Source organism: Dunckerocampus dactyliophorus, chromosome 8 (assembly GCF_027744805.1).
Source record: "Dunckerocampus dactyliophorus isolate RoL2022-P2 chromosome 8, RoL_Ddac_1.1, whole genome shotgun sequence".
Classification (NCBI taxonomy): Eukaryota; Metazoa; Chordata; class Actinopteri; order Syngnathiformes; family Syngnathidae; genus Dunckerocampus; species Dunckerocampus dactyliophorus.
Window position 1 is genome coordinate 3,990,565 of NC_072826.1, and position 24,565 is coordinate 4,015,129.

The 24,565-nt window shown below is 40.1% G+C and overlaps 1 protein-coding gene across 8 annotated transcripts in view; it reads left to right on the top strand.

Moving 5' to 3' along the window:
- LOC129186141 (SLIT-ROBO Rho GTPase-activating protein 3-like) overlaps positions 1-23,044 on the top strand; it is a 44,833-nt gene extending 21,789 nt beyond the window's left edge. The window contains exons 4-23 of one of the 8 annotated variants that reach the window (XM_054784084.1): positions 546-708; positions 4,302-4,364; positions 8,002-8,193; positions 9,243-9,371; positions 9,439-9,663; positions 9,749-9,850; positions 10,718-10,915; positions 11,609-11,693; positions 12,208-12,235; positions 14,070-14,172; positions 14,817-14,877; positions 15,970-16,047; positions 16,283-16,417; positions 17,450-17,555; positions 17,618-17,845; positions 18,054-18,127; positions 18,690-18,870; positions 18,978-19,121; positions 19,185-19,443; positions 19,912-23,044. In XM_054784084.1, coding sequence (XP_054640059.1) covers positions 546-708; positions 4,302-4,364; positions 8,002-8,193; positions 9,243-9,371; positions 9,439-9,663; positions 9,749-9,850; positions 10,718-10,915; positions 11,609-11,693; positions 12,208-12,235; positions 14,070-14,172; positions 14,817-14,877; positions 15,970-16,047; positions 16,283-16,417; positions 17,450-17,555; positions 17,618-17,845; positions 18,054-18,127; positions 18,690-18,870; positions 18,978-19,121; positions 19,185-19,443; positions 19,912-20,388 — 3,031 coding nt within the window. In that variant the 3' untranslated portion in view covers positions 20,389-23,044. The other 7 variants (XM_054784086.1, XM_054784085.1, XM_054784087.1 and 4 more) reach the window with 7 other exon arrangements.
- Positions 23,045-24,565: the final 1,521 nt, after the last annotated feature.

Consider the following 24,565-nt stretch of genomic DNA (forward strand, 5'->3'; position numbering starts at 1 on the left):
GGGAGAGACAGGCTTATTGGGGGGAGGAAGTCACAATAACGAGACCACTACGTTGCTTACTTATCACTGTCCATTTCATAGGAGCAGACGGTCATGGCCTTTAAACGGCTCGGGCCGGGCATGCAGCCAATGTTGACTTCTCCACTGAGCGTTTTAGGATATTTATTTTCACGGCACTTTTCACTTTCCTTTTCTTTGAAGCATTGGCACCAGAAGAGTCTGCCTCATGCTTGAGACACACAATGGAGTTAACAAGTTCATTAAAAAGCACATGTAAATAGTTGGTAACACCAGGCCCGCCTGAACTGTTACACTCCTCGTTATGAAAGATGTGAGGATTGTTAAGTCTGCTTGCCTGTTCTCCAGGAAATCACATTAGCATGGTCTTTGTTTTGGTGTGTGAAGATCTTGTCTTGTACAAACTGATGCAAGATAACAGTCTGTGTGTAAGAAGCGATTAGATCTTTGTGTAGCCTCAACAACCAGTTCACGAGTCTCCACCTTTTAACCGCCAACGCCAGCGTCTTTTTCTCTTGTCTTTCCAGAAAGGACCAAAATCTCCTGTCCACCATTAACTGCTGGTATTTGGTCCTGGACCAGACCAGGCGGGAGAGCAGAGACCACGCCACACTCAGCGACATGTACAACAACAACGTCATTGTCCGTCTGGCGCACGTGGGCGAGGATGTCCTCAGACTTTTCAAAAAGGTCAGATTCAGTGGATGAAGGCACACACGTAAACGGCATAGCCGTGATGTGTGTCATCCCATGTATGCAAGTTCTTTGCTGATTGGCAGATTCAAGATTCAAGAGTTTTATTGTCATATGCACAGTAAAACAGGTAGTTCTGCTATGCAATGAAATTCTTCTTCTGTTCATTCTCCCAGAAAAAGAAAGAAAGAAAAACACAAGAAAATGAATAAGAACATCAGAAACATAAACACCAATAAATGAAGCAACAACAACAGATGTTTTACTGATTAAATTAATTTAAAAAATATATTTGGAAAATGATTCATCACTTACAGCTCCCAAATTAGAGTATTTTTTAAACCAATTTTAAATAAGAGTCAGAGGTGCCACAGTAGTGGATTGGAAGTGTATTAGCCTTGACGCTGCAACTTTTAAAAATGCTTTCAGTTAGCCCTACTTTGTGTGTCTGTAGCTTTAATGCTAATGAGCTATGTTTGTCCAAGCTATGCTTGTCTCCAAGAAGCGCTGCAGTCGTCCCTCTCAATATTGCGGTTCGATTATCAGTCCCTCACGTTTTTTTCTTCTTCCAGAAATTAATTAATTAATTAATGATCCATGAAGTTCTCCTCTAATCCCATGTGGAAGGGGTACATTTTTGGCTTCTTAAGTTTAGAAGAAATTTGATGCTAAATGGTTAGCTCGCTAGTTCGCTAGCTTGTTAGAGTGCGTCCCTGAAGTCCCTTCAGCGTCATGTAAGCAATGTGTTCTAAACAAAGAATAACAAGAGTGTAAAAGTGACTATAGGGGTGTTATTTTGTGTCTACAGGGCTCTAATAATGTAAAAAAATGTATTTAGAAATTCATAAACAGGTTTTCTATGCTCTAACTACGAAAATATTCAATTTATTAACATTCAGTCGTACATCGCAGAAATTCATTCATCACGCTCGGGTCTGGAACCAATTAACTGTGATAAACGAGGGACGACTGTATTGTGTACTTCATCCTCTTTTACATATACACTGTTACTCTGCACCTGTCCAATATAATAGATGTCACACATTGCATACAACAACGTAACAATAAACAGTGGGATAGGATAGGATAGCTATGCGAGCTACAGTGCTAACGTTACACTCACATTTTTACAGCAACAATCATGTTAGCCTATTACTGTAGGTGACGAAAAACCAAATGATCTAACTTACCTACAACCCTCATGTCTCTAGCTGACTTATGGCAATTGACAGAGCTTTGTTTTAATATGTGTAGCGAAGCCTGCTTTTTACAAAGTGGTGGGTGTATACTCAGAGCGTCAGAGATGGTGTCGTGTCCATGAGGAAGGAGGGTTTTAGTTCATGATATCCATGTTTGGTGTTCATAAACAGGCGCTCGGGACACATATTACTGGTACTCTTAGAGCAGCTTTTTGGCTAAGGGAGCCATGAAAGCCACGTATTTTCAAATGTATTTTTGTGAGAGCCATAAAATATTTTTTAACACTGAATACAACTAAATGCGTGCATTTTTAAGAAAGAGCAATAAGTTTCAGAATTGATTCATTTTAAGCTGTTATACTGAAGCTATTTAATAAGAAATAAATGTGACTTCTGGTGTTGCATGGTTTTGCACCGTCCTCCGTATCTTTCTTTCTTTTCGCCAGCTTCTTCATGGAAAGGGTTAGCTCTGCAGAATTAGCAAGCTGAATATTTGATTAAAGGGGGGAAGTGTACTTCTTGACATCTCAATGACCCGGGTGGGCTACTCTACGACATTATCCAATATTAATCGAGTTTTGGTGTCTGACCTGGAAAATATTGGAAGGACAGCTGGCATTGCGGTTGGAAAAATGGATGGATGGATGGATTAAAATCCATAAGAACGTTTTATATTGTGAACATTATTTTTAACACAGTGATTTCTGTAATGGTTTACTGTAAAATGTCAGCGGGGGGAAAAAATATACTTTTTATGGTGTGAAGAAATGTATGAGAGCCAGATGCAGTCATCAAAACAGCCACATCTGGCTCCCGAGCCATAGGTTCCCTACCCCTGCCTTAGAGCATCATTAAAAAGTCAATTCAATTCAAAATTCAATTGAATGCCCATCCATAGCTTTGTGGCTCTTACATGGTTTACTGCCACATCCTTAACACTGGAGAAAGGACATTGTGTTGTATTGTATTATTATTAGCGTTGTCACGAGACACTCAGCTCATGAGACGAGACGTTACACGAGATTGGATCTATGAGGCGAGATGAGATTTTAACATTACTTTTACGAAAAGTACAATGGAAAAAAAATATGAGAATATATTGCAATCTGCTAATTTAATTTCTACTACGTTACATTCTTCTGTGTGTATGCCAGCGGCCCCGCCTTCACCCATTGAGACAGTACGACTGTATGACTGGCAAAAGGGCTCACTCCGGTCATGCCGTTGTTCTATGGAACAAACGCCCCAAGGTGCTGAAAGCAATGCACAGAGTGAACTCTCTTCCTGCCTGTTTGGAGGCGGGAGAGGAAGTAAAGAGACGTATGCACGTGGTAATATACTGAGGCTGGCAAAATGATCGAGTTCATTTTCTTTTATTTTGTCATTAATTAATTGATTTTTTTTATCATCTCAGGCCTAGTGACCATGAGAAAGTATTTTTCTGAGCAAGAAATCTTGTCACGTTTTAATCTCGTGACACCCTTAATTGTTATGTATTTAAAATTGTTATTGAAGAGTTTTTTTGTGTGTGTATTAGAAGTGTCGTAGCGTGTATCACCTGATTGATTCATAATGTTGGCCCCTGGCCACTCCAGACAATAACTGCTCGACTGTATATTCCTACTCTGTGAGTTATCTGGTCCCAGCTTCTCATTCACAATGCGAATACAATTGGGTGTTTGTCTAACACAGTTGCTATTGGTTACGCTCTCATAACAGATCTGCATAATATGCGCTTTGTGTGACGACAGGAAAGTGCTTGTGGTTCTGGAGGCTGTGATGCATATTCTGTCCAAGAGATCTGAAATCGCTATTGTTTGACAGCAATGAGAATCTAGGGTAATTTATGCCCTCTTGGGGGTTCTGCACCGTCACGATGGGAGCCTTGATGGTTTGGCCTTTCGCCAGCCTCTGCATGGTCCTCTATGAACAGCCTGCAGAGGATATGAATTCAGTGTAAATTAAAAATATCTTCCAAATAAAAAATATGCTGTGTTGCTCTTTCGGTGGTAATATATTACACATGTGGGACTGGGATAAGTCGTCTTGGGTGTTTATTTGTGGAGTAAACTGAGCAAATGCGCTGAGGTTTAAATGTGGGGGAAAGACAAAGTTTTTGACAAGTGCTCCCTTAAGAGTTGAACTTCACACTCATGCTCACCTTTGAGCCCTTTCTTCCTCGGGGGCCTCTAAGTACTGTCAGAGGACATGTGCTGTTCATCGCCGGACCCCCAAGCAACAATGACTTAATGACACTTTGGAAACAAGCAGTGAACCTTCCTGCAACAATGTGTGTTGTATTTGATCTGTTGGCGTTGACCTTCATACTTTCCACTTTTTATTCAATGGTATTCGTTTTATGTATCTACTGTCTACTAATGTCTTTTACAGAGCAAAGACATCGGGGTGCAGATGCACGAGGAGCTCGTCAAAGTCACCACGGAGCTCTACACAGTGAGTCAAACAAATATGATTGTCCTATTTAATATCCCGAACAGGTTGTCCAGTCCGCCTTGCGTGCGTAGTAGCTGCCAAGGGCTCGTCCTGCCGTCAGACCAGAACCTGTGAAACAGCTGGCCAGCCTGACACTGCACACACAGACTTTCTGCTTGATCAGCACTTCGGCCTCTAACTGCTCCCAAAGACATTCACATTCATCCATTGTGAATTTCTCCCTGGGGGAGATGGGGAGAGCTTAAAATGAGCAGCTGAAGGTCGGACACATCTGTTTGTTGGGAAAGCTTGTGTGTGCATTCAAAAGCCTCGGATAGCATTCACGTGCAGACCACATGCACACTGTATGCACACGTGCATTCACTTGCGGAGCAGGTCTGTGTGGTAAATAGAAAACAGCTGCCCAGTGCTGACGCCTCCTTGTTTGGTGTTTGGTCTTGTTTGTTTGGTGTAGGACAATGCAGTCAACTGCTGTCAAGTCTCCCGTTTGTCCCAAGAAACTGCTATTTTGCCTCTCTTTCCCATCGCCCTCCCGTTTACACGGTTTCCAGTAAAATCTCTTGTATTTAAACCAGGCAGGCTAGACATGATTCATTCAAATCAGCACCACCGGGGAGATGGATGGACATGAAGACGGAGAAGGCACCCCTGCCAAAAAACATTGCATCAGGAAGTGTTTTTTATTTGCAGCAGTCAGATTAGCCAATACCAAATTATACTGCACAAGAGAACAAGTCACCAACCCAAACACCAGCCTCGCTCATGGTGCGAACAACAATAACAGAAAGTTAACACACATAGAGCACATGATGCCACTAGAGCTGTGGCACTTCATTGATGAAAGGATGCATAATCAATTATCCAGTTAGTCAACAAATAAAGTATTTGTAACCTTATCCACTGCACCACATGGACATCTACAGTAAATAAACGCCTTTCGCACGAACACATGCTACATTATACCCCTATCAACACACCGCAAGGCATGCCGGGTGACCCCCGGCACTCTTTCCCAGCACACTACACTTTAGCAAGTCATCAGACCCCTCTCGAGCGACAAACCTAGCGACTTTTTCTGGTGAAGCAGCGGGTCATGCTGTGGGCCCCTCCCCCATCTAAAAGCATATAAAATCTGACAATACAACAAACAAGAACCAACAAAAAGAAGCAACATTTAGAGTCACGGGCCTGTAGTTACTATTAAAATTGCAAAACCCGTGTGCAACATGTGCGATAGACTATTGATCGTCTTGTGGAGCCCAAGTGGTATTCGGTGTCATGTAGCAGGGAGTGCTGCTCACTGTCACGATGTAAGCCCCTCTCTCCTCCCTCCTTTATCGATCTCTCTGTCCTTTTGCGCACCATTTGCTTGCTTGCAGGCGGGGGTTGCTAGGAAACCCAAACTTGAGAGCGAGCGATGGAGAAGCAGATGTTCTGATGGTCACAAGACGGCAAACTTGATTTCATGTTCTATGTTGGGGGTTTACTAAATGACATGAAGGATACTATTACGTACGTGTGAAGTATTTTGCTGTTCAGCTCCATTAAGGGCCTGTTTCTTTAAGATACTGCCAGTCGTTTCGAGTCTTCATAAATACTTTCAGCATTTATGCCACACTTTCCTCGCACAATTTGTATGTGGTGTCGAGAGTGCATTCGTCTTTGGGAAAGGAAGACTGTGCATGTGCTACAGTACTGCATAGCAGGGATTTTTTGTGTGTATCCTGGGTATTCATAAGGTGAAGCCAGACAAGCAGCTGGATAAAAGGACGTCGGACACACCCAACTGAAAGCCGCTTGTTCAACAAGATGATTCAATTACACTCCCTGCTATTACTGAATGGTATTATATAAAAAAAAAGAAATACATAGCACTGGAAAATATGTAGAATTGTGGACTATGTAAGGATGTACTCACACTAGAAGCCTGAGCCCACTTCACACCTAAAGCATGGCACGTTTGCCTTGTGTGAGTACCCTGATCAACGCCCAAGCACGGAGCGCTTACCCTCCTTTGGCGCTATTTGTAAAGGTGGCCACAACTTCATGCATGTGTGTACGGGTGTCATGAGAAGAGTCAGTACACGTGATTGGGTCTACAAGAACGAGAAGAGACAAAATTACATCATTAAAACAACATTATTTTTAAGAAAAGTACTGTGAAGAATATTTGACAATATATTGCGGTCTGTTAATTTAATTTCTAGTACATTACACGCTTCTGCACTCTGTGTGTATGCTCCACCCACCGAGACAAAGAGACTGTATGACTAACAAAAGGGCTCGCTCTGTTCATGCCGTTGTTCTATGGAACAAACACGCTAAGGTGCTGAAAGCAATGCACAGAGTGAACTCTCTTCCTGCCTGTTTGGAGGCGGGAGACGAGGAAAACAGACACGCAAGCACATGGCAATATATTGAGTCCGGTAAAATTATCCAGGTCATTTTCATTTGTTGTGTGATGAATGAATTAATTTATTATCATCCCAGGCCTAGTGCCCACGAGATGTTGTTTTTTTTTTCTTAAAGAGAAATCTTGTCACATTTTGTGCAATGTAGGCGACACATTTCATAGTAGACCTAAAATACACAAACTCCAAATAATCCAAAAGTTAAAACCCGCGTAAAAAAGATGTCATTCAACTAATGTGGTTGCTCCTCTTGTAAGTACTCGAGCTAGCAAGCTAGCGAGCTAACCGGTTAGCCTCATATTTATTTATGTAAACATAAGAAGCCAAAAACCTAGCACTTCTACACTGAATGGGGGGAGAATGTTTTTCGCTCGATCATGTGGGACATGACATGGCTGACCTCATGACTTCATGCAGTGTTAAGGTAATGTCATGTAAGCTAATGTCTCATCAATGTTTTGTGTCATTACTGGCGCCTAGCGACCAGAATACTACATATACCAGAATACTACATGTATTTCCATATCTTTTGACTAATAATAGACCATAGTCTACCACCAAACAGCCATCATTTATTCATTCATTAATTTCTGAAAAAATGCGACATAATGAGGAGTGATATTCAAACTGCGATATTGCGAGGGCCGACTGTATAACAAAAAACGGCTGACGGTACTCCTACGCTTTGCTAAAAACGCTGGCGCACGCTGTTGTGATCACGTTGGCTCTGCATGCTGAATGGAAGAGCTGGCGCTGAGTCTGGAATGGACCGCTTGTATAAGAGTGCCAATATCTCAGATTTTAGATGCAGGCCGATATAATCCGGTATTGTTTTTTTTTTGGCAGATATTGTACCGATGTCAATGGCGGATCGGGACACCCCTAACAGCCGCCACCCTCCACAATACAAATAATCAGAATGACTTGAAATAAGACTGAAAAGAATCCATAAAGTCAGGGAATTGCAGTATACAGCAGGATACATGTGATCGCGGTCAAGTCCACATGGTGCTAGTGTGAGTACTCTCTAACTGTCATGGCAGTGTAAAAAGAAATTAAATAACTCTGGTTAAAAGTGAAATATCCACACAGTAAAATGTATGACAAACCTTGCCTATGATGGCTCTCGCTTACGGTGACAACTTTATATTTTGATTATATTGCCATCTTCTTTGTTCAATGCTGAAGGTGTGTGTGTGTGTGTGTGTGTGTGTGTGTCGTGCCAGGTGATGAAGACGTACCACATGTACCACACGGAGAGCATCAGCGCCGAGAGCAAGCTGAAGGAGGCGGAGAAGCAGGAGGAGAAGCACATCGGCAAGGCCAACGACATCAGCGCCGCCTTGATGCGGCATGGTCACGACGACCGTCCACAGCGACGCAGCTCTGTGAAAAAGATGGAGAAATTGAAAGAGAAGGTGCGTCTTTTTCTTGACTCACAGTATCTCACATTTCAGTTAACATTTTCTTATATCACCGCAAGGGATAATAAAATAGAAAGTGAACTTGGATATACGTTAGAGCAGGGGTTCTCAAATGGCCTCAACCTGGGACCCACATTCTCCAATGGTGATTAAGTCACGACCCACTTTTTTTTAAGTCATTTGAATTTTTTTTCAATATTTTCTACCCTTTTATTTAAGCCATTTTTATTTGTTTTTATTATTTTCCCACATTTATTTAAGACATTTTTATTTATTTGTATTTTATTATTTTTAACATGCATATTTAAGTCATTTTTATTTAGATTTTTTTTATACTTTTATGTAAGTAATTTAAATTATTTTGTAATTTTCAATATTTTCTACCCTTTTATTTAAGTCATTTTTATTTATTTTTATTTTATTATTTTTAACATGTGTATTTGTGTCTTTTTTATTTTTTCTACCTTTATTTAAGTCATTTCTATTAGTATTTCTATTTTTATTATGTTTTACATTTTATTTAACTCGTTTCTACTTTTATTTTTTATATTTTTTTTTACACTTTTATTGAAGTCATTTTTATTTGTTTTTGTTGTTTTTTACACTTCTTTTTAAGTCATTTTAATTTTTATATTTATGTATTTAATTATTCCTTTATTTATTTATGAATACATGAATCCTGACATGAAATTCCTGAAGCAGAGCATGCCAAATTACGTGAAACAAGTCAAATTACATGTCCAAATTGTGTCCCTGGTGTGAATATTTAGTGGGAGCATCATTGTTATCCAGCACTGCCTTAATCCTCTTGTGCATGAAATTGGCTGGGTTGTTACCAGAGTCCTCTTTCACTCATGTATACTGTCGTGAGAATGCGTGCTAAAATGTCAGTTATGTACTCACTTTAGTCAGATACGAGATCATTTTTCCGTGTGTTAGCAAGCACGCTACTGAATGAATTTGTGTTTTTTGTGTAATCCTGACATAAACAAGCATCCCTTATCATCATGCACTCATGTGGCCATCTTTCTTCTTCTCCAAAGAGGCAAGCCAAGTATTTTGAAAACAAGCTCAAGTGCACAAAGGCCCGCAATGATTATCTTCTCAATCTGGCAGCCACGAATGCCTTGGTGGCTAAATACTACATCCACGATGTGTCCGATATGATAGATGTAAGTATAAGCGGTCACAAGAGAAACGTGTGAGTGATGATGTGAATAACAGCAACTACCCTGTCAGCAGTGTTGTGACCTGGGCTTCCACGCAAGCTTGACACGCACCCTGAGAACCTACCTGTCGGCTGAGTACAGCCTGGAGACGTCTCGCCACGAGGGCTTGGACGTTCTAGAAGGAGCCGTGGATGCCATGGACGTCCGAGGAGACAAGCTGAAGTTCATGGACACGCACAGCCAGATGTTCTGTCCGCCCTCACGCTTCGACTATCAGCCGCACATGGGGGACGAGGTGAGGGCGACGGAGGATGGAAGGAAGCTCTCTGTGTTGTTTGTTGCACGCTGCTTATCAAGTGTATGTGCTGCGTTACTGGCAGGTCTGTCAGGTGAGTGCGCAGCAGCCTGTCCAGACGGAGCTCTTGATGCGCTACCAGCAGCTTCAGACACGCCTGGCCACGCTCAAGATAGAAAACGAAGAGGTGAGATGTTCCTTGCTAAACCTGAAATTACAAAACTAAAGCTGGCATCGCTTCTACTTAGTTATTATACAATTAGCATTAGGTTGTGCATGATAATTATGATATCACGAAATATGACGTCATACCGATAAATCTGATAACATTAAAAATAGCTCAGATAGCAAATAATTTTAAAAAACACTCCAATGAGGTGAGATTTCCCTTACTGGGCAGAGGAGCAAATCAGGCTCTGCTTTTTTCTCTTACCTGTGACGTTAACGGCCTGTCGTACCTTCCCAAAAACAAACATTCTCTTTCCTAGGAAGACATTTTACGTGTTTGTTGTACCAAATGCTCCGCGATGAGGGAAAAAAAAAAACATCGAGCACACAAAAATACCTTATTAGCCACCTGAAACGCCAGCGCCATGGCATTTGAAAAGTGCAAAAGGTTTGCCAAAGACCTCCGTGGCGTCTCACCGGCTGCTTGGAGCGCGTGCCCGAATACAATGTGCCTTGCTGGGTCACGCCAGGTGGCTCCTCCAGCTCTATACTCAGGTTCACCCGACCTCCGTAGGGGCACACCGGCTGCTTGGAGCACGTGCCCGAATATAGTGCACCTTGCTGGGCCACGGCAGGTGGCTCCCTCCTCTCTATACTCTGGTTCTCCTGATGCAAATCAGGTACAGTTGGTCAAATACAAATTTGTTCCGGTCCTTCTCACCTCCAGGTATGCACAAACTACATGTAAATCTAAATTTAAAAAGGTAGATATAAAAAAGCTATTGGTTATTGGTACCATATCGGTCTTGAGAAGCAGAAAGTTATCTGTATCGGTTTGAAAAGACAGATATCATCTCTAATTATGATATTTCATATTGTTTTTTAGGTGAGGAAGACGATGGACGCCACCATGCAGACCCTTCAGGACATGCTGACAGTGGAGGACTTTGACGTTTCTGAGGCTTTCCAGCACAGTCAGTCCACAGAGTCGGTCAAATCGGCCTCGTCGGACTCCTACATGAGCAAGGCCAACATCGCTAAGAGGCGAGCCAATCAGCAGGAGACTGAGGGCTTCTACTTTACTGTAAGTTCTGATGGAGGGTACGGCAAACAAACAATTACAACCTGAGCTGATGTGATGAATTCATTCTTACTCAAATATTATAAAATGACGCTGATATTTACATTACAAAGACAAAGAGGTACTCTGAACACAATGGCTTTAATTCCTCAACGGTAACGTGTATTACGGTATGTGTGCGACACTCAGACGGCTAAGCCAATAACCCGAAAAATAATTGAATTAATCGGACGAGAGCAGCCTTTCTCAGTGGTGCAAGTTCGCAAAATCTCGTTAAAGAAGGCGTCTCATCCTTCGGAAGTTTCACAAGTTGTCTTCAAAAAGTAAGTAAGTAAAATATATTTTTGTCTCAATGAAGGGGATTTTAGGAATTTAAAAAAAAAATCACGTCCCCTTTATGAATTAATTACTAATTTTATTAGTAATTACGTATTTTCTGGGCCCCCTGGCATTCAAGGGACCTTTGAATTGTCCTGACTATTCCTCTTTATATGGCACCCCTGGCCAATAGCACTCATTCTACATTTTTAAAAAAATGTTTTGATATTATTTCTATGATTTAAACGTGTAAAAATGTACATACTTTTTTTTACAAATAATTTTAACCTAATTCTTAGTAATTAATGTGCTCTGTATTTATTTTGAGATCCAGTATCAATGACTCTTTTTTGACTATGTTGGTGTTTTCTTGTGCAGAAATACAAAGAGTTCTTGAATGGCAGCAACCTCATTGTCAAACTTCAAGCCAAGCATGACCTTCTGAAGCAGACGCTGGGAGAAGGTGAGGCTTATCAAATGTAAATGAGATGACTAAAGCACGAGGGATGACTTTTGCCTCGTATTCTTTACATTCATTATGCATTCACTTGTGGCTAAGTAACATTTAAAGCTGCTACAAAGTCATGTAAGGCTTAGTGTGTGAATTGTGTGACATAAGGAAGGATTTAGGATGATTTCTAATGAAGTGGTGTGTGTGAGTGAACACAGGAGGTGATGTTATGAAATCATCCTCCCATTTCTAGCTCGCATATTTTCACACTGCAGAGCGAGCAGTCAGGCTATCCCGGGGACTTTGGGGAGCTCTTGTGCCCGTTACCATGTCGACGACTGAATGACCGCGGCTTGGCGGCGTGACAAATGCAGCCATGGTGCTCAAGCCCATTGAGTGCGCCTGAATAGATGCCTGTTTTCTCATAACACTCCTCTCCGTCTCCATCTGGCAGCCGCACTCACTCAACTGTACCATTTTAAACGCAGCGTATATTCTAATTTCATCTCTTTTCTTTCCTTTGTAGGTGAGAGGGCTGAATATGGAACAACAAGGTAAGATGTCCCGTGACAAGAGAAGGAATAAAGTCGATGTTGATGTGTAAAATCTTTCCCCTGGTGCTCCTGGATGTGGCCTAAAATGAGCAAATGAGTGTTGGGAATGGGAAGTAAAATTGAGGTTTTAATGAAGTAATTGTGTAAAGATGAACAAGATATGATCATTAAAGGTTACGAGATCAGGCTATTAGGTCAATTTCCTGGTTTTTATGTTACATTGTGTCACATATGAGGTCATTCTTCTCACATATGAAGTCCAGTGCATTTTTATGAGTCTTTTTCAAGTTTATAGATTAATTGTACCACTTTAAGAAGCAACAGTAAAACCAGACAGCGAGCTAATTCATCTGATGACTTTTTTTTCCCCCTACATTGATGATTTAAGACAGGGGTGTCCAAAGTGAGGCCCGGGGTCTGTTTGCGGCCCGCAGCTGTTCTCTAATTGGCCCGCGTCACATTCCAAAAACAATATTTAAAAGAATGAAGTTAAAATATTAAGAGAAAAAATGAGGAAAAAAATAGTAATTTTACAAGAATAGCGTCATCATACTTTGAGGGAAAATAATGTCGTTTTCATACAAAAGATTTTTTAAAGACGTAATATTATGAGAAACAAAGAAAACAGCAATAAAATGGTAATTTTTTTGAAAATTTGGTTGCAGAAAAGGGAAAAAACAGCTGTCATTTTATGAGAATAAAGTCAAAACAATTAAGAGAAACAGGACGTCTAACAAGAAAAAAAGTTGCAATTTTACGAGAATAAATTTGTAATATTATGGGGAAAAATAATGTCATTTTAGTAGCATAGAGTTGAAATATTAAAGAAAAAATATGTATTTTTAAAAGTTTTAATATTATGACAAACAAACAAAGCAAAATAAATGTGTAATTTTTTTTCTTTACAAGAGCTAAGTTGAAATAGCTGGAAAATTTAAAAAAAAAAAAAAAAACAGCAGAAAGGGAAAAAAACAGCTGTAATATTACAAGAATAAAGTCCAAATATTTGTAGAAAAATGTTGTATTTTAACGAGAAAAAAGTTAATAAGTTGTAATATTATGAGAAAACGATGATGTCTTTTTAGGAGCATAAGGTTGAAATATTAAAGGAAAAAAATTAAGTTGGAATATGAGAAACAAGCAAAGCAAAATAAAGTGGTCAATTTGAGAAAAGGTTGGGAAAAAAGCTATAATATTATGGAAATAAAGTCTAAATATTGTGGTAAGAACTCATTATTTATATTACAAAAATAACATTTATGAAGATTATTTAAGAAGAAAGTTGAAATATTATGAAAATTAAAAAAACCCAAGAAGAGTTGAAGTTCAAATTTAGAATTCCAACGTAGTGCACTTTGCTGGGCCACAGCAGGTGGCTCCCTCTGCTCTATACTCTGATAGTAGTGATGTGGTACAATCTCCTGATAGTAGTGATGTGGTAGTAGTAATATCATGATATTTGATTAGGACAAATCAACAGGTACAGTTGGTCATATCCTAATTTGTTCCAGTCAAAATTAGGATTACCTCCAGGTGCGCACAAACTACACTTCAATCTAAGTAGATCGGTTATCATATCTGTCTCGAGAAGCAAAAAGTTATCTGTATCTGTTTGAAAGCAAGATATTGTGCATCTCTAGTTTTTCGTTTACGTTTGATGGCAACACTTTGACAACCTCAGAAATTCCCAGTTTTCTTGAATGCAGCATTGGGCTTGGGTGTTGTTAAAGGCACAAGATAACCTGTTTTTTTATGACCTGCGACAGCAATTGCATTATTATTCATCATTGTCCCACCAACCGTGCACCCCCCACCCCCTCACCCTTTTCCCCAGGCCCCCTCTACTCCCCCCTAAACCCCAGAGAATGCGGAAGTCTAGACCTCGCTCCGTTTTTAGGCGTAAGCTGTTTAACGGCAATCTGGAGGCCTTCATCCAGGTATCAGCAGCCCGTGTGTGCTCTCTGTCTCTTGGTGAGCTCCGCTGTCTCGCTGGCGGTCCTTTTGGGGGTTGCTGTTTTTTTTTTTTACTGTAAATTTCCCTCACCTTTGACCACTCTTTTTACACAATCGCTCACGCACTGACTCTCCTCTTGCTCGTCGCCAGTCGGCCGTGTTGAGGCTGTTGACGTATTTGAAGATAATTTTCAATCTTAAAAAGCCAAGTGGTGTATTTTCCTTCCTCCCCACCCTCCCTCCCTCAATCAATGCTTTGCCGACTTCCTCTTTTATTTTTCTCTATCTGTGAGATCTGTCTTTCTCACTAACGTGTTTGTGGTTGTTGTCGCCTCTCCACTGCTGTCTGGCCAGGGGAAGACGGAATGTCCGTACCAGGACTCAGGTACTCTGTCCTCTAGCTGGGTGGCATCACCATCACTGTAGCTACATTTCTGGGCCTCTGTCCTGTCCTTCATGTGCACATACTGTAAATCATAGCAACACACTCTTTTGTTTTTCCTAGCATTTATCATTTAAATTGATTAAAACCCACACACATTATTTTTCCATGGATTTATTGTTCACCTGCCAAATATTCTTCTTATTATTGTAATAAATAGGACTATTTCTATTAATGTTACTGCAGGATTCAGGGCAGCCCATACCAGTGGTGGTTGAGAGCTGCGTCCGATACATCAATCTCTATGGTGGGTCCTCATATTGACTTCATGTCCTCTTGTGGTTTTGCAAATGCAAATGTTTATCGCGGTTAATGAATTTCCGCAAAGTACTGAACGTTTTTGTAGTTAAAAGGTTCAAAACCTGTGTGCGACCTTCTAAATATGTGTTTTAACATTATTAGAGCCCTCTAGACCTGAAATAACACCCCTATAGTCACCTTTACACTCCTATTACCCAATATTTTAGACATAATAAGAGAAAATAAGACATAATATAGACTCACATGTTAGTATTGGATGAGTTCTTGTTGTTTTTACTTCCTGTTTTTATACAGTACTTCCTCAATGTAACATTACTGACACCTAGTGTCCAGTGTGGAATACTACTTATCAACACAACGTGTCTCTGAATGTGTCTTCTGAATGCCTTATATTAGTATTTTTGTTAATTTATCCATTTATATGCTTTAACATTTTTCATTTAGGCCAAAAAAATACATAGAATTTGTGTGGTGTGGTGAGGTGTCACTAACGTAGCTCTTGGGTGTAGCAATGTTAATAACAGTGATAATAACAATGTCGCTGTAGCTTGGTTAATATGCAGGTCACATGATGTAAATGGAACGTTGTTGCCACTTTTGGGAGTTTTTTCCAGAAGGCTTTATAGGCAGAATAGGTGCTTGCCATTACATGCATTCTTAGCTGCCTCTTTTTTAGCTGTTTTTACATCTTTACAACGCACAGAAAAGAAAAAGATGTGTTCATGGATTGTGGATGATGATGTGTAAAATTCTCAAAAAAAAGCACACTTTTCCTGTAAATTCTTTTAATTGTTTTTTATCATTTTAAATTATTTTGTTCAACCATGTCAGCACTCGAAAGAATGTTATAGTGCTGGACTGAACTCAAAATACATCTAGCAATGTCTGAATGTTTGTTTTTTTTTAAGTGTAGAATTAAGAAGAATTACATTAAATTAGGAACATGGGACATGCATCACCCTCAATTTGCTTTATTTCTGTTCACCATCTATAAATAAACACTGACATTTATTTTTGTCCAATGAGCATTTTTATTATTGGTTGAAAAAGGTCATCTAATGGGTGTATTTGTCCACAGGTCTTCAACAACAAGGTATATTCCGAGTTCCAGGATCCCAAGTGGAAGTCAACGACATTAAAAATGCATTTGAAAGAGGTTAGTCCTCCCGTCCGTCTCCATTCAGTCTACATTGCATGTTGTCCACATAAAAACCTCACACCTTCTCTCACATGCATTGTAAGTGCAAAGCAGGCGCAAACCAGTGTGTTGCTTTAATGCACGTACAGAGTAAACCGTTGTGGATGCATAATGTATGACATATTACACTAATAATACATGTGCAAACACTCACAATGCCAAGGATATGACTAATATGAGTGATCGTGTGTAGGAGAAGATCCACTGGTGGACGATCAGACTGACCATGACATCAACTCTGTGGCGGGCGTTCTGAAACTCTACTTCAGGGGTTTGGAGAAGCCGCTGTTCCCAAAAGAGCACTTCCTGGACCTCATATCTACTACGAGTGAGTCATGTTCCAGGAAAACACGTTTACTCTTAAATTTGTGGATCTCTATCACTACTTTTTTAACCTCCAGTAAAAGGGGTTATGTTTTCTACGTACAGTTGTTCGTCACTACATCGCAGTTCGCACATCGCTCTATCACGGTTTTTCCAATATGAATAAATTAATAAATGATCTCTGTTTGGTGGTTGACTATGGCCTATTGTTAATCTGTAATTATTTTCTCTGTAATGATTGAAAGACAAGTCATGTGTAGTGTTCTGTTCACTAGGTGTCAGTAATGTTGCATTGAAGATGTCCTTGCTGTCCAACGTGACAAAGTGAAACAAAAAGATATACTCCCATTCTGTGGGGAAGTGGTAAATTGTTTGCTTCTTACTTTGTCCTTCTTCCCCACTTAGTTTCAAGCCTATTCTTAAGCTTAGAATAAATAAATTGGATGCTAACTAGCTTGGTAGATTTCCATTGTTAAAGCGGCGGCCGTCTCTTTCTTGTGTCACTTCAGAGATCCCGTAGCCTTTGCGTACGCGGTACGTCTATGTATGGCAGGTTAATGTTAGACTGGCTGTCCTGTAAACAGTGGTGCCATGGTTAATGTCATTAATCTGTTCCAGAACGTCCGACTCAAACCAAAGCGGACTGTAACCAAAGCAAATTTTCCCATAGAAAATCATGTAAATCCAATTAATTCGTTCCGGACACCCAAAAATGCTAACACAAAACACATTCTGTGCATTAGTTTCAGCACCTTGGCGCATAGAACAATTGCACGAACGGAGTGAGCCCTTTTGTCGATCATACAGTCTCTTTGTTTCAGTGGGTGGAGGTGAGGCCGCTAGCGCATACACAGAGTGCAGAACAGTGTAACATAGTAGAATTGAAATGAGTAGATTGCAATATACTGTCATATATTTGGAATATTTTTTCATTGCTCTTTTCTTAAAAGTAATGTTAAAATCACCACTATCCTCCTACCCATTGATTTTTGCAGTTCTATTCTGACTGCTCTCTGTTGTTGATGTTATTTTCCAGAACTTGACTTTGGTTCAGATAGAGCTCACCACCTTCAGCAGATTATTGCCACGCTCCAGCAGCCTGTGGTCATCGTCCTGAGATACCTGTTTGCCTTTCTAAACCAGTAAGACACCTCACAGCGAGTGAGCTTCTAGGTGGATCTTCTAAATGCGTCTGTCCTTGCAGTCTCTCCCAGTACAGTGACGAAAACATGATGGACTCCTACAACCTGGCTATCTGCTTCGGCCCCACGCTGATGCCCATACCCGAGGACCAGGATCCTGTGGCCTGCCAGGCGCACGTTAACGAGGTCATTAAGACCATTATCGTCCACCATGAGGCCATATTCCCAACCCAGCGTGAGCTGGAGGGACCTGTGTATGAGAAGTGCATGGCTGGAGGCGAGGAATACTGGTGAGTTACAACAAACCTATAATAGAGTGCTTCAATTAACATTTTAATATATCATACTTGCATACCATAAATGTAATGTACTCTAATGCAACCTTTAGCAGTACCATTACTTCATAGCCATAATAATAACACACATTACAATATTGTGATGACGTTCCATTATTATGAATAGTAATATTATTGTTATTATTGTTATTATTATACACAGTGAGAGCCCCCACAGTGACGCTGGCGCTCTTGATGAGGTGGACAACGGTACTGGACCCAACACCAGCGATGATGGTGAGTCACACTAATCACATCTGTTTGGACCTGACACTATAAGGACGCATTCACAATTTTACAAGAATAAAGGGAAACTATTAGCAGGCTAATGGTGTCCTATTACAATATACATTGTGTTATTTTTTAAAATAATATTGTAATATTATTTTATGTAAAAAAAAATATTTTACTTTTTTCCAGATTAAAACAAGTTTGAATTTCACAAGAAAATGTGTAATTACAGGAAAAAAGCAATACTATTACAAGAATAAAGGCAAAATATTGCAATACAAATTTTGTTATAAAAATAAAATTGTAATATTAGATGAAAATATTTTAATTAATTTAATTTATAAATTAAAAGTTTTCATTTCACAAGAAAAGTAAAAAAAAAAAAAAGGTCATTGTAAAAAAAAATTTTTGAAAAAATTTGTAATACTACAAGAAAAACTTAAATAACAATAAAGTCATAACATTACAATAAAAGCTAACAATATTACAACAAAAAGTCATAAATGCATAAGAATAAAGTTGGAATTGCTGTAACTTGGTTGAAGTGTTTTGTTTTTTCTTGGTGCAGAGTTGGAGCAGATTGAGGCCATCGCTAAGTTTGACTACGTTGGTCGGAGTCCCAGAGAGCTTTCCTTCAAGAAGGGAGCCTCACTCTTACTCTACCTGCGGGCTTCTGAGGACTGGTGGGAGGGACGACATAACGGTGTGGACGGTCTCATCCCGCACCAGTACATCGTGGTGCAGGACATGTAAGCGACACGCCAAGCCACCATGATTGTTTTTTTACCCGTTAATGTCTGCAACCACAAGTATTTAGTGGGCTCTTGAAGACAAAAAATGTTTTTTTCTGGTGAAGGGATGATGCGTTCTCTGACAGCATTCAGAGGACTGACAGTGAGGCCAGCAGTGGATACCATGATGACCGATCCTCATCCAGGCATGAGCACCAGTCTTTATCTGAACATTCTCTGGAACACCGCTTCGGAGCCGCATTGGGAAGGTAGGTTTGTCATTTTTTTGTTCCCCTGGACATCCGACCGATCACCTGAACACCTCCTTCTAGGGTGAGAATGCGTTCAGAAGGCGGTCCGCTCCAGCGCCACAGGAACGGCGAGGGCCACAGCCCCACCAGACACGCCCCAGACCAGCCCCCGAAGGTGGCGCCTCGGCCCTGCAGCCCTCACAAAATAGCTGTGAGTAGGGGCCCGACGGACAGTCCGGAGAAACGGCATCTCACCACTTTTCAGCGATCGTCTCCCGGCATGGCTCGGCACGCCAGCGTTGGAGACCACAAGACCCTGGAGGCGGAAGCGCTCGCAGAGGTGAGTTGGTGTGGACGCTGAGAACAATATTAGCACACAAAAAACCTCATCAGCCACCTGAAGCGCCGGCCACGGCGTTTGAAAAGTGCAAAAGGTTTGCCAGAGACCTCCGTGGCGTCACACCGGCTGCTTGGAGCGTGTGCCCGAATACAGTGCACCATGCTGGGCCACGCCAGGTGGCTCCTTCCGCTCTATACTCTGGCTCTCCTGATAGTAGTGATGTGGTAGTAGCAATGTCATGATATTTGATTAGGACAAATCAACAGGTACACTTGGTCAAATAAAAAAATTTGTTCCAGTCCTTCTTACCTCCAGGTGTGCACAAACTACACTTTAATCTAAATTTAAAAATAAAGTAGATATAAAAAAGTTATCTGTATCATATCAGTCTTGAGAAGCACAAAGTTATCAGTTTGAAAAAAAAAAGGATACTGTGCATGTAATTTTTCCCTCTGCTGTGTCTGTCAGGACATAGAGAAAACAATGAACACAGCCCTCCATGAGCTGCGTGAGCTGGAGAGACAGAACGTCGCCAAACACGCGCCAGATGTGGTCCTGGACACGCTGGAACCTCTAAAACACCCCTCCGCTGGTGGTGGTGGTGGTCAGGAGGTACCCGGCAGCCCCCTGCACACCATGGTCATCAGAGATCCTGACGCAGCCCAGCGGCGGAGCAGCAGCAGCTCCTCCTCTGAAACGATGACTACCTTTAAACCCGCTCTGGCGGCGCGCAGGCCCAACGCACCAGTCAGGCCGCCGCCCGTCAGACCGGTACGACCGGCTCCCGTGCTCACACAGGGCCAGGGGCCGCACCGTTCCAGTAGCTCCAGTTCGTCAGGTCTGGGAAGTCCGGGCATGACACCCACTGACAGGGTTTTCCCCAAAGCGCCTTCCCCGTCCCCGTCCACGTCCTCGTCCTCCTCAGACAAACAGGGTAACATGTAGCAGCAAAACACGTCAGTCTGATGGCCTTCACTCTGGCAGCACCAAGTCTGTAGTTGGCTTGTAAATTCTCCACTCATACACTACAGTCAATACTACACTTCCTTATGAGCAGTAGGGGCGGACCATTTGCAAATGTTGGTATCAATCCAATACCAAGTAAATACAGCGCCATTGTTGTTGATAGTGATACTTTTTACTTGAGATATTTCAAGATCATTGAATGAGTTTGCCTTTTATAATACGAGTAAAACACAAGACAAAACATTTTCAGCAAACAATTGAGCAATGCATAGGTATAACAAGTAGGGGTGCACGATATCAGGGAATTTTAACATCAAACCAATAAATCTGATAACATTCAAAATAGCACAGAAAAAAAAACGCTCCAATGAGGCAAGATCACCCATACTGTGCAGGTGAGCAAACAAAGCGCTCCTTTTCTCCCCTGCCTGTGACGTTAACGGCCTGTCGTAACTTCCCCTGAACTCACTTGTACACAAACATTCACTCAGAGAAAAAAAAACCCAATCGAGCACACAAAAAACCTCATCAGCCACCTGAAACGCAAGCACCACAGCATTTGAAAAGTGCGAAAGGTTTGCCAGAGACCTCCGTGGTGTCACACCGGCTGCTCAGAGCGTGTGCCCAAATACAGTGCACCTTGCTGGGCCACGCCAGGTGGCTCCTCCTGCTCTATACTCTGGTTCTCCTGATAGTAGTGATGTGGTAGTAGCAATGTCATGATATTTGATTAGGACAAATGAACAGGTACAGTTGGTCGAATCCTAATTTGTTCCAATCCTTCTTACCTCCGGGTGTGCAAAAGACGGCAGTTATATCTACATTTCTAAAAAGTAGATATAAAAAAAGTTGTTGGTTATCAGTACCATATCGGCCTTGAGAAGCAGTTATAGGTATTGGTTTGAAAAAATGATATTGTGCATCTCTAATAACAAGGCAATGTAACAATAGTAACAAAATAATACAATGAATCCCTTTTAGTACATACACTTGTTATTAGTAAAAAAAAAATAGGCAAAGAAAAGCAAAAACTACTATAAAATAGTGTATAAATACATACATTTTATTTGAATAACAACATAAATACATCATGTATCGATCCGATACTGATACAACGCTATCGATATACGGATCAATCCACTGACCCTAAATTAGCATAGTTGCTAACTCTTTAAGAGTCCATTTATTGATAATGAAGTACAAATGGATTCACTGGAAAATACTTTCTACCAATAATGAGACATCTCCATTACAGTTAGCAAGGTACAAATATGCTGGTACTTTTCAGTCTGTGACTCCTTCATAGTCATCCTGTGGAGCTATTTTATTTTCATTAAAGCCCACCTGCAAAAGTACGCGAGGCTAATAAACACCGCTGGTTGTTGCAGGGGGCAGGTGTGGCTTAACTGAAATGGGCGGGGCTTTATAATTGGCCACCAGCTTAATACATTATGGTACACTGTGGAGGGATTTGAAAATTGTCTCCCTCTAGTGGCAGCAGGAAGTAACGCAACAGCCTCACAACTTGGATGGCAGCTACAGTATGTCTTTTTAAATGTTACAAAAAGAGTCATCTTTAATAGGATTAATAATGGAGGCTTCCACACTATAAAGAGCTTTACTTTAATGTCTCTTCACAGTGGACTCCGCTCTAATAGACATCACTGTCTCATATAAAGGGGATATTTTTTACCACATTTTCAACTTGTGGTGCGGTACGGTATGCTACACAGCACTTGATTTGTTTACAGTTCCCACTGTGGGCATTTAATTTGCCAGAGAATTGAACAAATAAGAAAGCAATCTGTAGCGCCCCCTAGTGGCGTAGTTCTTCGTTAAAAAGAAGACGCAAAAAAAAGCGCACTTGTAACGTTATCGCTGCCGAAAAAAAATCCATCGTGGTCCTTACCCCCGCCACCCCTAAGCTACTACTGCCCCCCTAAAAAAAAAGCCTGGTGAGGAACCCACGGTACACTTTCACATCCTGGTTTGGTTTCAATATGCAACTATTAAAGCACAAAGAAGGCTAGAAGTTGCTTTAGCATCTGAGCTAGTATGTTAGCTACCTTTGGACGCATTGACCAAGCACAACCTTCTCTGTTGTGTCAACACGAGAGCAAAAAGGCTTCCGTACACACGTCATTCCATGTAACTTTGGCTTAGAAATAAAATGCAGTTGTCAGTATAATCAAGTAGACGTCCTGCCATGAAGTCATGCACTTAAAGTCACTAGCAGGGGTCGTGGTGTTCATTTTGTACTAGAAACTTGACGATAGCACATCAGTGAAGCTTCAGCCACGTCTACGTGGTCTGCTTCCACACCACCATCCTCAAAATATGCTGTATATCTTCTCATTGGGTTGACTTGTATAAAGAATAAATAACTGTGTATGATAGCAACAGGATATATTATCATCTCTAGTCTGTAGATTTTGGTTACGCTTATCCTTGCACAAGCAGTCATTAAAGAATACGTCGGGGGAAACTGGCCATGTGTTATTTGTCTTCGGCTTTTTCAACAATTATTATATTTATTATTACTACAATGCACCATTTTGTAGCTTGTATCTGTATCTTTTTTATGGATGTATTTTAATCATTTGTGTCAATTTGATATTATTTTGTTCATATGTATGATATATTCAATTACATAACACTAAAAAGTTTATCAATTTCAACCATTATTATTCTTATTCCTATGCACCATTTTGTTGTTTGCAGCTACACTGATATTTTTATGATTGTGTTTTAATCATTTGTATTCATATTTTAATTGATATTTTGTTCATATACCGAATTATATAACACTGTAAATGTATAACATCCAATTAATTATTTTACTTTTAATACTCTAATTTGAAATGTTAACACTACATTAAGATTAAACTTAGTTTATAAACGGAAGTATATAGTTATATATTTAATTAGATAAACTATTGCATGGTATTAAATATGTTAAACATGTTAATACTCAAATACATTTATAAATGCATTTATTTTTAATGAAATTATTTCATATTTCATTAAAATAAGACAATACGAACGACAAAAACTAGTACAAGACAAGTTGACTCAAATCCGGTTCAAGAAATGCAGTATTTATCAATTTTTTAATGTATTATTATTTTTTCATTACATAATGATCACCAGCTGCGATCGTGCTGCATTTCCAATGTTGTCCTGTAGATGGCGACATTGTCCACTTTGAACACCGAAGTACTATACTTTATGACGTTTTTTGGTAACGAATTCAATAATAAAGACTCATTTATTACTTTATATGATTTTAATTCTTGCCAAAAACAAAATGTAGCTATTTTATTTGGACTTCTCTCAAACTTCTGTTCGTTTTTTTATATTTATGTTATTTTAGTGCACATATAATAAGCTTACAGCCTTAGGTGGCTGTTGTACAGTGCATTTAAGTGCGTATAAGAGTGTACAGTACTTTATTTGCACATTTAAAGTCACTGTACTTAGCTCTAGAGTTATTAAATTAGCTAGATTTGACAAGCTAGCCTCATTAAATCAACCATCGCCCTAGTCAATTAGCAAGCTCAGTTCGACAAAGTTATATTCAAGATTGAATTACAAAGATTATGTAAAACTTTAATTTAAAAAAAAACGGTGCCATCCTAAATTGCCCTGAGGAAACAGAGCTTGATTAAATTAGCCAAATAGTGCTGTGCTACGTCAGTTAGCCATTTCAAGTTCAAGTCAAGTTCTGAAAAATGACCATGAAAAACAGCAATGTCATGAAAAACACACATTATTATTATTATACCTCTATACACAACCAACCCGTGTGCGTTGTTGCCGTGTGCTGGCGCAGGATGACTTTGTTATGCGCTGTCTTGCTCATCCTAGTTTCTTTTAAAGCAGGGCTTCTCAAATGGGCTCAAGCTGAGACCCCATGTTTTCCAATGGCCCACTTCAGTCATTTTTACCCACCTAAGTCATTTTATATTTTTTTTTATTTGTTTTTTTTTTTTACACGTTTTAAAAAAAGTTATTTTGATTTTTTTAAGTGTATTTTTGTTTTTACGCATTTATTTATTTGTTATTACTTTTTAGGTTTTTAAGTCATTTTTATTACTTTTTGTAATTTTTTACACTTTTATCATTTTTTATTATGTATTATGACACTTTTATTTGT